This window comes from Octopus sinensis, linkage group LG5, assembly GCF_006345805.1.
Source record: "Octopus sinensis linkage group LG5, ASM634580v1, whole genome shotgun sequence".
Taxonomy (NCBI): Eukaryota; Metazoa; Mollusca; class Cephalopoda; order Octopoda; family Octopodidae; genus Octopus; species Octopus sinensis.
The window spans coordinates 113,057,269-113,073,020 of record NC_043001.1 but is presented as its reverse complement, the minus strand read 5'-3'; the positions used below and the strand labels follow the sequence as shown (position 1 = coordinate 113,073,020).

Sequence of the window (15,752 nt, the reverse complement as noted above, 5' to 3'; positions counted from 1 at the left end):
GCCTTTGCTATAAATTTTGTTCTTTCTGTGAACTTATGACACTTTTCACTCAGTATCCATTTACTTTACAAATATATATGACCTTCATATATACACACACACACATGTTATTTAATGTGCATAGTATAAAGATACGAACTATTATTAGTTTCTTGCTTGGAGATGCACGTCTGAGCAAGGTTTTATAATACACCACCTTGTATCTCCAAACAATCTTCAAGCCCTGAACACATGACCAAGAGAAATCATGAGAAAAAAACAAGAAGATAGATGCAAAGAGTGGAAGGGTGAGTGAAAAAAGAAAAAGAAAAGAAGGAATATTAGAGCCATGTCCCCTTTGACTGTAGAACCATAATTAGGCTAGTTGTAGAATAATTGAATGGAGAGGGGTTTAAAGTCTGTGAGACAACTGGTTTTTGAGTGGATTGAGTAGACAGTAACTGAGTAGGAGCCCATAATGTGTGTGTGTGAGTGAATGAATGTACACATCTGCATCTGTCTATCTTTCTCTAGATCTTTATGTGACTGTCAATGTTTGTTTACATCACTTGTAACTGAGCAGTTTGGCAAAACAAACCAATAGAATAGATACCAGACTTTAAAAAAATAATTACTGAGGTTGATTTCATCAAACAAAATCCCTTTTTAATGGTGTCCCAGCATGACCACAGTCCAATGAAAACAGCCATAAATAAATAAATAAATAAATAAAAAAAAATAAAATAAAATAAAACCGTATCAGCATTTGCTTTGATACCTCTTTTTCCTCCCTCAACTTATATTCAAACTGCTTATAAATTAAACATTGTACATCCTAGAGATAAACTCGTTGCTCGTCATCTGTCACAAATTCTACAAGCTTCAATATCCTGTGTTACCTCCATTTTGACACATATTCAATTTAGTTTGAATTTCATAAGGAAATATCTTCTAAGTCACTGAAGCTTGACTGACTATACATGCAAACTATGATGTTTAGGTCTTTACTCACCACACAATTCCTTTGAAAGACTGTTCAATGTCTATTCTTTCACCTAATCAATTTTGTTTTCTATGCATTTATTCAAGAAAAAAGAAAGAATATATATATATATATATATATATATATATATAGGCTTGCCCAGACTTGTGTCTAGGAGGGTAACTTTCTAGGTGCAATCCCATGGTCATTCATGACCGAAGGGGGTCTTTATATATATATATATATATATATATATATATATATATATATATATATGTAAAATCAACTCATTGGCACATGGTAACTTCCCATGGGCATCTTAAACAGCCTTGAATTTTGTTGTGATTAGCCTAGAATGAAGGGCAGAAGTTTTGAAAATAAGTTCTTAAAAGATACTTCTTTATAAAAGTTTTTCACTGCTAGTCCTAAGCCCATTTTAACCAGTTCATGACCATACTGCTAAAAGGATATATTCTTCAAATGATTTTTTTTTTTAATAATCAAGAATTGGGGGGAATTTCTAAAAGTACTCCATAATTAAGCTAGTATTTAGAATTTAACATAAAAGATTCTTGTATAACATTATACAAGAATGTAATTTAAACCTACACTAGAAAAGGGCCAGTTTTTTTTTTATTATGAGACAGGGGCAGGTCTTTAAGCAAGTTAGTATCAAAATGTTTAAACATCTTCATGCATAACCTGAAGAGCCCTCTCAAAGTGTTCATTAAAAACATCTGAGAAAAATTACATAGTTAATTTCTGAAATTTACAAAAATGCCATATTTTCTTCTGTTGTCAATTGAGATTTGAAATGGAAACAACTTAGTAATGCATGCAAGTATGGCTGTGTGTTTAAGAAGTTAGCTTCACCATGATTCAGGATACAATCTCACTGAATGGTACCAAGGATGAATGTCTTTTACTATAGTCTCAGGTTGACCATTTGTGGCAATTTGGAATATGAAAACAAATGACCAGAGAAAGCATAAGGTCAAGAGGACCTTTTAGTCTTCATAATACATTAAGATTATTACATTAACTCTAGTGCTGGTAGAAGAAGCATCGATAGGAAAAGCATCCAAAAGTGAAAGATATGAGCACAAATCTATGACAGCAGTGGCTACCAAAAAGAATTGACTTCGTAAGTAACATTCTATCTGTCCATCACACAGGAGCATGGAAAACGGACATAATAACAAGTAGTATATCAACTTGGTGCATGAACCAGTAGATTCAAACAGAAATACTCTGCTATGTTCCTGTCCAGTTGAATTATCATCCCTTTATATCAATGTCCAGTTTGTAACAATGGCTATTGCAGCCAATAATATTGACAAAAACTCGAGAAATCAGTGACCCATCAACACCATGATCAGGAGAAGAATAATAAAATTAGGTCAGGTGCAGCAAAGTTACTGAAACATCATCTGAGAGTCAGGGAACATGTAAAAACACTCTTCTGAAATTGAAGCTTTGGGACCAAGTCTAAATGATGCCAATATTGACTTTAACCAAGCTTATTCTAGTCAAAAGAAATGATTCTGTATGAAAATGGTATCTGTATTAAGATGGGATAATTATAAGCTGTTCAACAAAGTAACCACACACTGAAGCAATTTTTCAATCAAAAGCTTGATATTCATGCAGTTCTGGGTTCAATCTTGCTACAAAGCACCTTGGAAAATTATCTTTTATTATAGCCTAGAATTGACCAATGCCTTGCAAGTGAAATTTGAGAGACAGAAACTAAAAGGAAGATTACTGTATGTGTACCTGTGCATGTGTGTAAATATGTGACAAAAAGAAGTAATTTCTACTCTTCTCCTCTGGAAGCCATCTACTCGCAATACCAGAGGGTGCACACTCTCCTACCCTGATGTAATCTCCAGTGATACAGGCATCCAGCAACAGGACCTCCATAATGCCATGATGGACCGTGAAGTCTGGTGTAGCATGGTAAATTCCATTGTCTCCACCACGGTCGAACAATGATGATGATGATGATGTAAATATGTGTGTGTATGTGTGAGTGAGTGCATGCGAGCAAATGTGTGTGTGCATGCATATGTGCATATGTATACCTGTTTTACAAGCGTAGACTGGTGTTGTGTTCCTTTATGAAATAAACTGTAACTTAGCCTTTTGAAAGATTGAGATCAATGGAATAAGTACCTGACCGAAATAAGCACTGAGCTGATATGGTTAAACTTGAAGGTATTACCTCAGCATGGCAACAGAGCAATGACTAAAACCAGGAAAGAATAATAATTGAATAATACTGTAACAATACATGTCTTCATACTAATTAAGCTCTATGTATAACCAGAGAGAGGACTTCTTGTGTGAATATTTACTCATATTTCATATTCTAATGATACAATTCTTTCATGTATCTGGAAAATTATCTCAATGATAAATTATACAGCAATATAAAAAAGCATTAAACAACAGCTCTTTTAATTTCTTTGCTGCAATTTTACCTAAATTTTATAAACATTCATTGATAAGGCAATTAAAAATATGTACTAGGTTTATTAGGGCTCCTACTAAAATATCTTTTTAAAGGTTTTCTATAAAGCATATCCCATCAGTATCTCATGTGATTACAATGAGTATGTCTGAATCAGGAGTGTATGTTCCAGGTGTGCTAGGTGTATGCTGCACACCCATCGAAAATGGCAAAATCATTATAAATGATTAACTTTACTCGTTAATTTAAAGACAAATCTTAATGGAAAACTTTTGTTATACCCCTGCTTGAAATTTGGTGGCACACCCAATACAACCACCACCATATGCCACTGGTCTGAATGTATGTACATGTGTGTGAATGTCTGAGAGCGCATACACACATACACACACACACACACACATGCATGCACGCACACATGCACACACAGACACACACACCAAGTTATTCCAGATATTTCCCCACCTAAATTTGAAATGGCAGAAAATATGAAGCTATATTCTACAATCTAGCTTTACACATACAAAGACACACACTAGTGTGTGTGTGTGTGTGTGTGTGCACGCGCACGTTATATCCATTCTTTTGTCAGGCATAGTTTTGGCATGTACCATGTTGAGCTTGTTCCATTCACCAGAAGCCAGGAGTAAGCTGACACTAAAGGTCATTCCATGAATTGAGAGGTTGCAGTCATGTAATCCATTCCTTCCCATAAATGGTATCATTTTGGTAACCTGAACTTCTGGTGATGATGATATTTAATGTGAGAGTAACAACTAACAAAACATTGACTCAACAGCAGAATCGGCAAGAAACCAGGAGACCGGAAGAAAGCAGGAAGATCAGTTGACCAAAATAACTGCATGCACATTCACATCTGTCATTTTGGTGATTTATATTGATTTATAACACAACAAAACATTGCTTTTTTACTCCTTTCTCCAAGAATGACCTAACAACTTTAAGGTTTTATTTCTCATTTTTACAAGGATAGACAGAACTGATGCATGCAGATGCTCACTTATATACACTGACAAACAGGAAAAAAGAAATATAATAATCGCTTCAACTCTGAGCAATTTTGAGGAGAGGAGAGTAGCTGATACCACTGACATCAGTACTAAATTAGTACCTTACTTTATCACTCCTGCTAAGCATTTCACCCATGTGCTAACGATTCTGTCAGCTCACTGCCTTAATAATAATAATAATAATAATAATCCTTTCTACTAAAAGGTGCAAGGCCTGAAATTTTGGAAGCGGAGACTAGTTAATTACATCGCTGTACTTAATTACATCACTGGTACCTAATTTGTGCACCCTGAATGAATGAAAGGCAAAGTCGGCCTTGGCGGAATTTGAACTCACAACATAACAATGGGCGAAATACTTGTAAGCATTTCATCCAGTGTGCTAACGATTCTGTCAATTTGCAACCTTAATAATAATAATCCTTTCTACTAAAGGTACAAGGTCTGAAATTTTAAGAGAGGGGATAAGTTGATTACATCAACCCCCCAGTACTCAACTGGTATTATTTCATCGACCCCGAAAGGCGGAATTTGAACTCAGAATGTAGCAATGGGCTAAATACTGCTAAGCATTTCGTCCGGCATGCTAATGATTCTGCCAGCTCACCACCTTAACGACGGCGACGACGACAACAATAATGTTTTCAAAATTTAGCACAAGACCAGCAATTTTAAGGAAAGGTGGTTAATTGATATCATTAACTGCGGTACTTGACTATTTTATTTTATTGACCCTAAAAGGATGAAAAGCAAGGTTGACCTAGGCTGGATTTTAAAAAAATTTCAAGACATCTTTTTTTTAATACTCAAACTAACTAACTAACAAACGATTCTACAATTCTATAAATAATACAAGAGGTGAATAAAAGAGTACTGTGTCTGAAGTAGAAGGTATAAGATATAAGTATGTAAAGGGGTCAGCTTACCTCACCAATAAATATATCAGTCATGTCATCGTCCAAGGATCCATAACAAAGAGTTAGGCCCAACTTTTCATTATTATCTCGATGAAGGATTACTTCCTGTAAAAAATAGAGGAAACAGTCAAATGAGCCACTCATTAGTAATAAAACAGTAACAATAAATTGAACAGCAATGTCAACAGCAAAATGCATATGAAAATATAAGTGCCAACACAGTATTGATGTGTGACTGCAGGAAGGTTTTATAAAAAAAAATCAACATGGAAATGAAAAGATGCATACACAACCAACCACATGGTTCCGGGTTCAGTCCCACTGCGTGGCATCTTGGGCAAGTGTCTTCTGCTATAGCCCCGGCCGACACGGAAACTGAAAGAAGCCTGTGGTATATATTTATATATATATATGTATGTGTGTGTGTTTGTGTGTCTGTGTTTGTGCCCCTAGCATTCCTTGACAACCGATGCTGGTGTGTTTACGTCCCCGTCACTTAGCGGTTCGGCAAAAGAGACCAATAGAATAATACTGGGCTTACAAAGGATAAGTCCCGGGGTCGATTTGCTCGACTAAAGGTGGTGCTCCAGCATGGCCGCAGTCAAATGACTGAAACAAGGAAAAGAGTAAAGAGTAAAGAGAGTATATACACTAATATGCACCCCACACACACACACGTTTGTATAAACACATCTTTAATAATGAGCTGGCACTAGAATAATGTATTTTGTTATTTCTATTAAATAAATGAACAGAAACAAATGAACAGGCGCAGGAGTGGCTGTGTGGTAAGAAGCTTGCTAACCAACCACATGGTTCCGGGTTCAGTCCCACTGTGTGGCATCTTGGGCAAGTGTCTTCTGCTATAGCCCCGGGCCGACCAAAGACTTGTGAGTGGATTTGGTAGACGGAAACTGAAAGAAGCCTGTCGTATATATGTATATATATATATGTGTGTATATTTGTTTGTCCCCCTAGCATTGCTTGACAACCGATGCTGGTGTGTTTACGTCCCCGTCACTTAGCGGTTCGGCAAAAGACACCGATAGAATAAGTACTGGGCTTACAAAGAATAAGTCCCGGGGTCGATTTGCTCGACTAAAGGCGGTGCTCCAGCATGGCCGCAGTCAAATGACTGAAACAAGTAAAAGAGTAAAAGAGTATAGAGAAAATTGAGGTAAGTAAACTCAACAGTAGTTGATAGATACAACTAATGTTAAGGCATACACTGCAAATCACAGATGTATAATAGAGACAAATAACCAAGCAAATATATTAGTTTCAAATTCTGGCACAAAGCCAGTAAGTTTGGGAGAGTGGGAAAAGATAAAAGGCAAAGACAACCTTGGTGGAATTTGAACTCAGAGCATAAAAGTGGATGAAATGCCACTAAGCATTTTGCCCAGTGCAGTAACGACTCTGCCAGCTCACTGCCTTATAACCAAGCAAATATATTGCAATTGAATTCTCATGTAGAACAAACAGACAATATTTTCAATGGAAGAAAAATATATAATTAACCAAAAGCACCCACTACACTCACGGAGTGGTTGGCGTTAGGAAGGGCATCCAGCTGTAGAAACACTGCCAGATCAGACTGGAGCCTGGTGCAGCCTCTGGCTTCCCAGATCCCCGGTCGAACCGTCCAACCCATGCTAGCATGGAGAACGGACGTTAAACAATGATGATGATGATGATGATGATGATGAAGATGAATCCAACTTTAAGACTGGTACATTTTTTTTTTTTGGTTCTCGGATAGAAAAGGGTCAAACTTGGTGGGATTTGAGTTCAGAATGTAGCAAGACAAAACTAAATCCTATAATTCCACCAAATGTTTTTGATAATGATTACTGATACCCATTTCTGATACTCATTAATCTCATTAACATGAATAAATGATTTCTATCCTAGACACAAGAAGAGCTGTGTGTTACAGAAATTCACTTTCCAACCAGTTATTTCAAGCAAGTTGAGCAACCATGCAGAGCTTCGTACACTACAATGTTATGTGTAGGCGTATGTCTTGCTGCAAATAACATGTTTCTAGAAGTTATTAGAAATGAGATATTAGAAAATATAACATGTATATATTAATTAATGTTTCCGATTTGATACTGGTAACAGCTGGTGGAGATTGTAGTAACACAGGTTTTTGTATTCTGATTGATTATTGATTATGATAGTAAGATTCTTCAGTTAACATGAAACCCTCAAGTTATTAGAGAGAGAAGCTGCTAAGACATTTATGTTTTGTTTTTTTCTAAGGCCCCCATGAGAGTAAACAGACCATTGTAAACATGCATATCAAAAATCTAATTGTAAGATTTCATTTACTGAGAATTTATAATGTTCTGACATTTTTAAAAAGAACAAAAGAAACGAAAGCCAACAAGAATTAAAGTAACAGAGATCTGTTCTTCCAACTGGTTTTATTTTATTGTTTGATAGGTTACAGGTGGAAGAATAACACCCACGACAATAAAAAGAAAAAAAGAACATTATTCTTGAGTTGCTCCAGTCACAACTAACGCACAAATACATTATGTTATCATCACAAAGGAGACTTGGTCTGAATTTTTTACAAAAGAATAAACTCCACGTAAGGCATCCAAAGTGGTATCGTTGGTTAAACTGAACATTGGATTATGCCTATGCCGCCCAAGACTAGGCCAGAGTCCAATGGATTTCTACATCATTTCTGTCTAGCCATTTTCACTCACAACAACTGCACAAGGATATGGCAGAAGATACTTGCCTCAGATGTTGTACACTGACATCAAATCTGGAATCACAAAACTGCAATTCGATTTCTAAAATTGCACAGACATTCCTGAACACACTGCTGAATTTTACAAATTCTAAAAAGCAGATTTTAACTATGACTGAAGTTTCTATGACCATTCTTAGTTTCAAAAGTAGATTTGATAACAAAAAAAAAAAAAAAGGAGGGGATGATGTTTATTCTAAACAACAATGAAGAATATGTGAGATTAACAGTGAAACAGTAGCAATACATCAGCAGAGAGTGATGAGGGACTGGCAGAATCAGTAGAGTAAGCAAACACAATGCTTTGCAGTATATAGTTACATTCTCTTATGTCTCTGAGTTCAAATTTCACAGAGTTTAACTTTGCTTTTAATCTTTCCAGGGTCAATGAAATAAAAGTACCAGCCAAGTACTGTGTAGGGGCTATATTATCAATCATAATGTGACATTATCCTAATGTAAGAAAGCAATATCTTGGTATGGGTGTCCTAACAATATCTTAGGCTGGTGTGAAGGAATGTTGCAGTGTTTATAGTTGCTTTCACTAATAGTTCCAAGACATAAGATTGGAAGCACAGAGAGAGAGAGAGAGAGAGAGAGAGAGAGAGTGTGTGTGTGAGGGGGGTATGTATGTGTGTGTGTGTGTGTGAAAGACAGAGAGAAAGAGAGAGTCAGTCCTATCAACAGGACTTTGACTTTAACCCTTTAGTGTTTAAACTGGTCATATCCGGCCCAAATATTCTACCTATTTTATGTTCAAACTAGTCAGATATGGTCATTCATAGCTACCTTATTGTCATTTTAAAAATAAACAATCACATCATTGAAATCTCAAAGCCATGAAATGATGCAAGATTAATTTTACATGGTGTGAATACATAAGCTTTACATTTGACAGAATAATCTGAATGGTAAAGGGTTAAGTGACAATCACCATGTCTGCTGGAGTGCCACAACAACAGCAAATACAAAAGAAACAATATTTTTTTTCTGTAAGCATACAAAAATTTCCTTGTCGATTTTGTTTACCTCCAGGTCATGCTGGACTGAAGTAGACTGGTGACCAAATACATTCCAGCCCTTTATCTTGAGCCTTACATATATCTATTATATCTAAGGCCACAACCATTTCAAGATGAAATGCTGTAATTTGAGAGAGAATTGTCTGCTATTTCAGCTTGAGTGACCATATAGTTTGTAAATCAAGCACACAGCCAACATGAAAATGAACATTAAAATGATGACAATTATACACAGGCATACATGCATTTTATACTATAACAAACAATTCAATTAATACTCTCTTTTTATTAGGATTTTTAAATATATAATACAATTTATATGTTAACAAATTCAGGAACCAACTTTTAACATTGTATGGTGGATATATTCACAGGCATATTTTATATTTACTGACTGTAAATAATTACAGACACACACACATGGAACTGCACACAAATATATATATATATATATATATATATATATATACACGCATTCAAAGACAAGCACATAATATAATCTTTAAATATAAAGGGAACAACCAATAACAAATCCTTAACTATATGTGCAAACATGACTTAATTCTAAGCACACCCACCATCATAATTACCCCCAGATTTTGATTTAATACAGTGGGATTATCCTTTAAAAGGGAGCAAAATAATGAATTAGGAATAATACAGGGCAAGACTGCAAGAGGAAATAATGAAAAATAAAAAAAAAAAAAGACCCCGCATGCATACAGAAACGAATAAGTACATAAAAGAACCAAAAAAAAAAAAAATAATAATAATAATAAAAGATGTAAGCAACACATGGTGAATTAGTTATGGAGAATTATGAAGATTCCTTTGGTAAATTATTGATTGAATCTGCTTGTACCAATTCTCTCTCTCTCCCTTTCCATCCAGACGCATCTCTTTACTTAATGCACACACCCTGGAAATAAGTCTTTAATAATGAGATATGATCGTGTGTATGAATATGTAAGAACCAATGTCACCACCAGCAACAGCAACAACATCATTACTGTAATGGCCCAATGTTTATTATCAATGCTCTTCTCTCTATCCACTGCTCTCCTCCCACCTTCATTGTGCTTATCCCTTATTGTCATAGGCTATTTCCATCACTGCCACCACAACCACCGCCATCATTATCATCATTACTCTCCTCTTTTTACTTCTTCTTCATCATCATCATCATCATCATCACTACCTTGGCTATTAACCACCTACACCATTGGGAACACAACTATTAGTCCGCTACTCCCTTCTCAATCTCCTCCACCACCACCACCACCACCACCACTTGCAGCTGCCAAAGCTAATGCCACCACCACCATCACCACCAACCCCCAACAGCAACAACACTGCTGCCACCATGACCATGACTACTGCCACCACCACTGCTATGATCACTATCACTATCGACACTACCACCACCACCACCACCAACAACAACAGAATTGTTGCTACCATCACCGTTGCTACCATGACGACCACCACCATCAATGCTGCCAATCATCATCATCATCATCATCATCATCATCATCATCATCATCTCCATCATAAAAGTTGGTGAATTTGATTTCTGTTGTCCATTAATAGATTACATTAACAAAGCTGTTTAGAGAGACATAATCTTCAAATGTAAGACGTCCTGTTCCCTTAATCTCTATAGACATGTCTAACAACAAATGCCTCAAAGTAAGCCCACATCTTCTTCCCCTACTCTCTAAACCAAAATCCCCCTTTATTTCATTTTATATATATTTTTTTGTATCCATCAATCTCCATCAAAAGTACAACGAACTCAAGTGATTCACCCGTATTGTAACTAGGGAAGCTGGTAGGGAGAATAGCAAGAAGTGCATAGATGTCAGAAAAGGAGTCCTTGGTTGCATGTAGACCAGAGATCATGCACAGACGTAACTTATTGACCAACCAACTGCTAAGGATTGAGGTTCATTCATTTCACAGCCAATGAATCTAGAGAGATGAAGGTGTGAAGCTGGTCACACTGCTGCAATCACTAATCTGGTCTGATGCATCACAGATCGACACTAACACGACCATATTGATGCAATGCAGCAAACAAGTGTAACACGGATGGTAGGTTCCTGGTGAACTTAGTTGGAAACCCAATTTCAATTTCCACAAGTTGAAAGTTAATTCTTTACAACTACATCCTATATAAGTGAGTCACAGAAAAGAGGCTCTTTTAGACATTTCAGATGTACAGCTTTTAAGAATACGAGAATAAATAGCAATTCTTAAAATCAGCCTTATTTTTACATTATACTAGCAGTATCGCCCAGCGTTGCTCGGGTTTGTAAGGGAGATAACTATACAGCATTTTTAGAGAGTTATAGCCAAAAAATAGCAAAAAAATGCATTAAAAATGGAAAAAAAATTATGGTAAATTTTTTTTTTAAATCGTTGACTCATCGTAGACATTTTTAGAGAGTTACTTCTCTTTAAAAAATATGCATGAAAATGGAAAAAAATGATGGTAAATTATTTTTTAAATTGTAGACTCATCGTAGACAAACGCTAATACTCAGAAGGGCTCGATATGAAGCACGACTATAAGATACCCGGTTTTGGTTAAACTGCACTGCAAAATGTGGGAGTAGTTAGGAATCTAAATCAAAGGGGACAGACACTCAAACAACTACAGTTTTATATATAAAGATGTATATTTCAGTAGTTGAACTCCGGGAAATATTGCAGTATCTCTTCCTGAAGGGCTTGTTCGAATGATATTAGTCTAGATTCGTTAAAATATAAAAATATCAGTAACATGCAACAGTAAAAGGTTGGAAATTAGGTCAAATGGTGGAATTACTTAAGCCAGAAGATTATGAATGAGGAAATACAAAATATTGAGTATAGGAATAATCTGACCGTTGATTTCCATTTTGTTTGTACATGTTAGATGCCACCAGCTTTTGAATATGTGTATGGAATGAAATTATCCAATTAGGCTTAAATGGTTGACTGAGTCACAACCTGAGGCTTTCTTCATTCTGTGAATGAATGCAATAGGGAAGCTTAGTAGAAGCTACTCTAGTCACTTTGCAAGAGCTAGGAATCATAACTGTTAGTTCATAGTTCAAATCTCTGTCAGAGACATGGCTGTTGGTAACATGTTATCACTCTATCCAATTCCTCACATTCACATGTGCATGCGTGCCTGTGTGTCTGTGGGTCCATGATGGCCTCCCTATATTCAGTCATTCAACCTGCTAAAAACAGCAGCCTAAACTCCAAATACTATTCTACCAACTTAAAAAATAGAAGGGTGCATTTGGTAATATGCAAAAAATAGACACGATGGTCAGTGATGGAGTGTTTTTGATCATATATGTCATCTAGCTCAGGAGTAATAATGGAGCTAACGTTTGTAACTGTGTGTGGGTATACATGCATACATTCAGAGAATGAGAGAGAGGAAGGGAGAGAGAGAGATAGAGGAGGAGAGAAAGAGAGAATGCGTGTAGTGAAAGTCTACTGAAGATTACTATGACCAAATATCTGGAAACCAGAACAAAACCTTTGTACATAACCAACATCAGGTACTAAATTATAATATAAATAATTTCATGATGTATGATAATTGTACTTGCTGTACTTGTCCATCCCATCTATACTTGCTGCGAGTATACTCTGCGATGACATCTCTCACGCCGGACTTCTTTCTGATGATGTTGCTATTTATGTGCTCTCTCAACGAGATACCAAGCATTGACCTTTCCATGGCTCTTTGAGCCGTTATCAGTCTTTGCTCTTCTCTCTTTGTGGTAGCCCATGTTTCACTACCATATAACATAGCAGGCAAAAATGCAAGTATAGATGGGCTGGACACGTCGCCCGGCTCACCGATAATCGGTGGACGCACGCAGTTGTCGAGTGGTACCTGCGTGAGCGGAAAAGACCACCCGGAAGACCTCCACGACGGTGGAGTGACGATTTCAAGAGGACGATTGGGATCACGTGGATGAGAAAGGTGTGATCCAGAGAGGAGTGGACAGCGTGCTGTGACCAGCGGTGTCAAATGGATACCTGACGGACTGGTCGGTCAAAGTGATCAAAGTGATGATAATTGTAAAATCTGGAATCTGGAAAACTTGGCCATATCAGATGTCTCTATAAAATAATGAGTAGTTTGGGAAGTTTGATGAAACTTCCATAACTCTACAACTTACCTGTGTAAAATATATAAATGCATACTGATGAACATGAAAAGGTATGAACAAACATACATACACACATACATATACACACACGCACACACATATTTATAAAGCAAGAGAAAATATATGTAAGTGTCCTATCATTCTCATATATTCCCATTGCTTGGCACCTTAGGTAAGTGTCTTCTATTATAAGAACCAGTTACGCACTGCGGTCGATGTAATCGACTTAATTCGTTTGTCTGTCCTTGTTTGTCCCCTCTGTGTTTAGCCCCGTTGTGGGTAATAAACAAACATATCATAGATCCAGGCTGACCAAACCTTGTGATTGGCAGACAGAAATTGAAAGACAGGAAGGGCATCCAGTATTAGAGCACTGTCTTGGAAATTCTTGTCCAACCAATGCCAGTTTGGAAGAAATGGGCAAAAAAAAATGAGGATATACACACATATACGTATGTGATGACGATGATGATGATGTGTTTGTATACAGTGTAGATATATAGTGGTGTAGTACAGCATAGTATAGTAGTAATATTGTTAGTAGTGGTGGTGGTGTGGTGGTGGTGGTGGTGGTGGTGGTAGTGAGCAAGGCAACACAGAGCTCTTATATGTCAATTAATCTTCCTGCAGGCACAGCTGTAATAACACTACAGAAAGGTCAACAGCAGCAGCAGTAACAACAACAACAGCAACAACAACAACAACAATAACAACAACAGTGGCACCAATCTTATCTGCTATCAAATAAAGTCCTGTTAAAGTCAAGGAGCTTGATAAGTTAAGGGAAAAGAATCTATATGAGGTGAAGCAAGACAGAGGAACGGATGGGGGGTGGGGGAGTTGAATGTGGAATGGGAGAGGGGAGCGGGGAGAGGTTAAGTAAGAAAGGTGAGATAAGAAGGGATGGAATGAAATGAGATGAGGTAAGGTAAGGTAAAAGTAAACGGAGGTAAGGTGCAGCAAGTAACACAAGAGAAGGGAAAGGTAAGTTGAAGAGGGTAGGTGAGATGAAGGAGATATGCACAAGGAGGCTGAGTTGATGTGAAAAAAAAAAAAAAATCAAAAGCAAAGTAAAGGAAAGTAAAGGAAAGTGAGGTAAAGTTATGTGTAGTGAGATGTCTGTTTTCACTGGCAATTTTTTTTTTTTTTTATTCCCAGCCAATTTCCTCTGATCTGTTCTAATCTTCAAAGAGCTATTAAACTCTTTATTTCCCATTCCATATCTCTTTCTTATCCCTATCACATCTCTCTTTATTTCCTGACTATCACACGTTTCTACCACACCTACAACACCAATATATATATAGACATCTATATATATATATACATAGACATATCTATCTATCTATCTATCTATCTATATATATATATAGACATATATATATATATATATATCTATATATATAGACATATATATATATATATATATATATATATATATATATAGACACACATATATATCAGTCACTCATTCTGTTACATGTATATTCACTCCCCTCTCTTTCATATCTTTTTACATAGAGAAACTGTTGCTGTTCATGTTACTGGAAATGTTACTGTGGATATCAGTATTATAGCTGCTGAGCTTCAAGATTTCCCCACTCTACTCCCTCATAAACTGAATCATCTCCTTATCTATGTATGAGTTTTCTATACTATATACACACACACACATACACACGAACACACACACACACACATGTGTGCACGCATTCGCTATCACCCTCAATTTCATCATCGTTCTTATCATCAACATCTTTTTCATTCCTCCACCCCTCGTCTATTCACGAGGAAGTGCAAGTACAATAAGGCTTCAACCTCATTGCCAAAATAAGTATTCCAAGGGAGCTTGCTAGACAAAATATGGAAAGCAAGTTAAAGAAGCAAAAACCTAAAAAAAACAACAAAAAAAAAGATAAATAAGGCAAGGAATATGTCAGACATCAAAATAGCTCCAACACCCTAAAATAGAAGTACATTCTATATTTTCCTAAGGGGAGGAGGGAATAAATTACAAGATCTACAAGAAATAGAAATATATATATATATATATATGTGTATATATATATCTTTTACTCTTTTACTTGTTTCAGTCACTTGACTGCGGCCATGCTGGAGCACCGCCTTTAATCGAGCAACTCGACCCCGGGTCTTATTCTTTTTGTAAGCCCAGTACTTATTCTATCGGTCTCTTTTTGTCAAACCGCTAAGTGACGGGGACGTAAACACACCAGCATCGGTTGTCAAGCAATGCTAGGGGGACAAACACAGACACACAAACACACACACACATACATATATATATATATATATATATATATATATACGACAGGCTTCTTTCAGTTTCCGTCTACCAAATCCACTCACAAGGCATTGGTCGGCCCGGGGCTATAGCAG

General features: G+C 36.5%; 1 protein-coding gene across 6 annotated transcripts in view; it reads right to left on the bottom strand.

The window, feature by feature from the left end:
* Positions 1 to 15,752, bottom strand: part of LOC115212087 (E3 ubiquitin-protein ligase PDZRN3) — a 396,881-nt gene that overhangs the window by 57,485 nt on the left and 323,644 nt on the right. For all 6 annotated transcript variants that reach the window (XM_036503000.1, XM_036503003.1, XM_036503002.1 and 3 more), the window contains one exon: positions 5,392 to 5,487. In XM_036503000.1, coding sequence (XP_036358893.1) covers positions 5,392 to 5,487 — 96 coding nt within the window. The remainder of the gene's footprint in view (positions 1 to 5,391; positions 5,488 to 15,752) is intronic.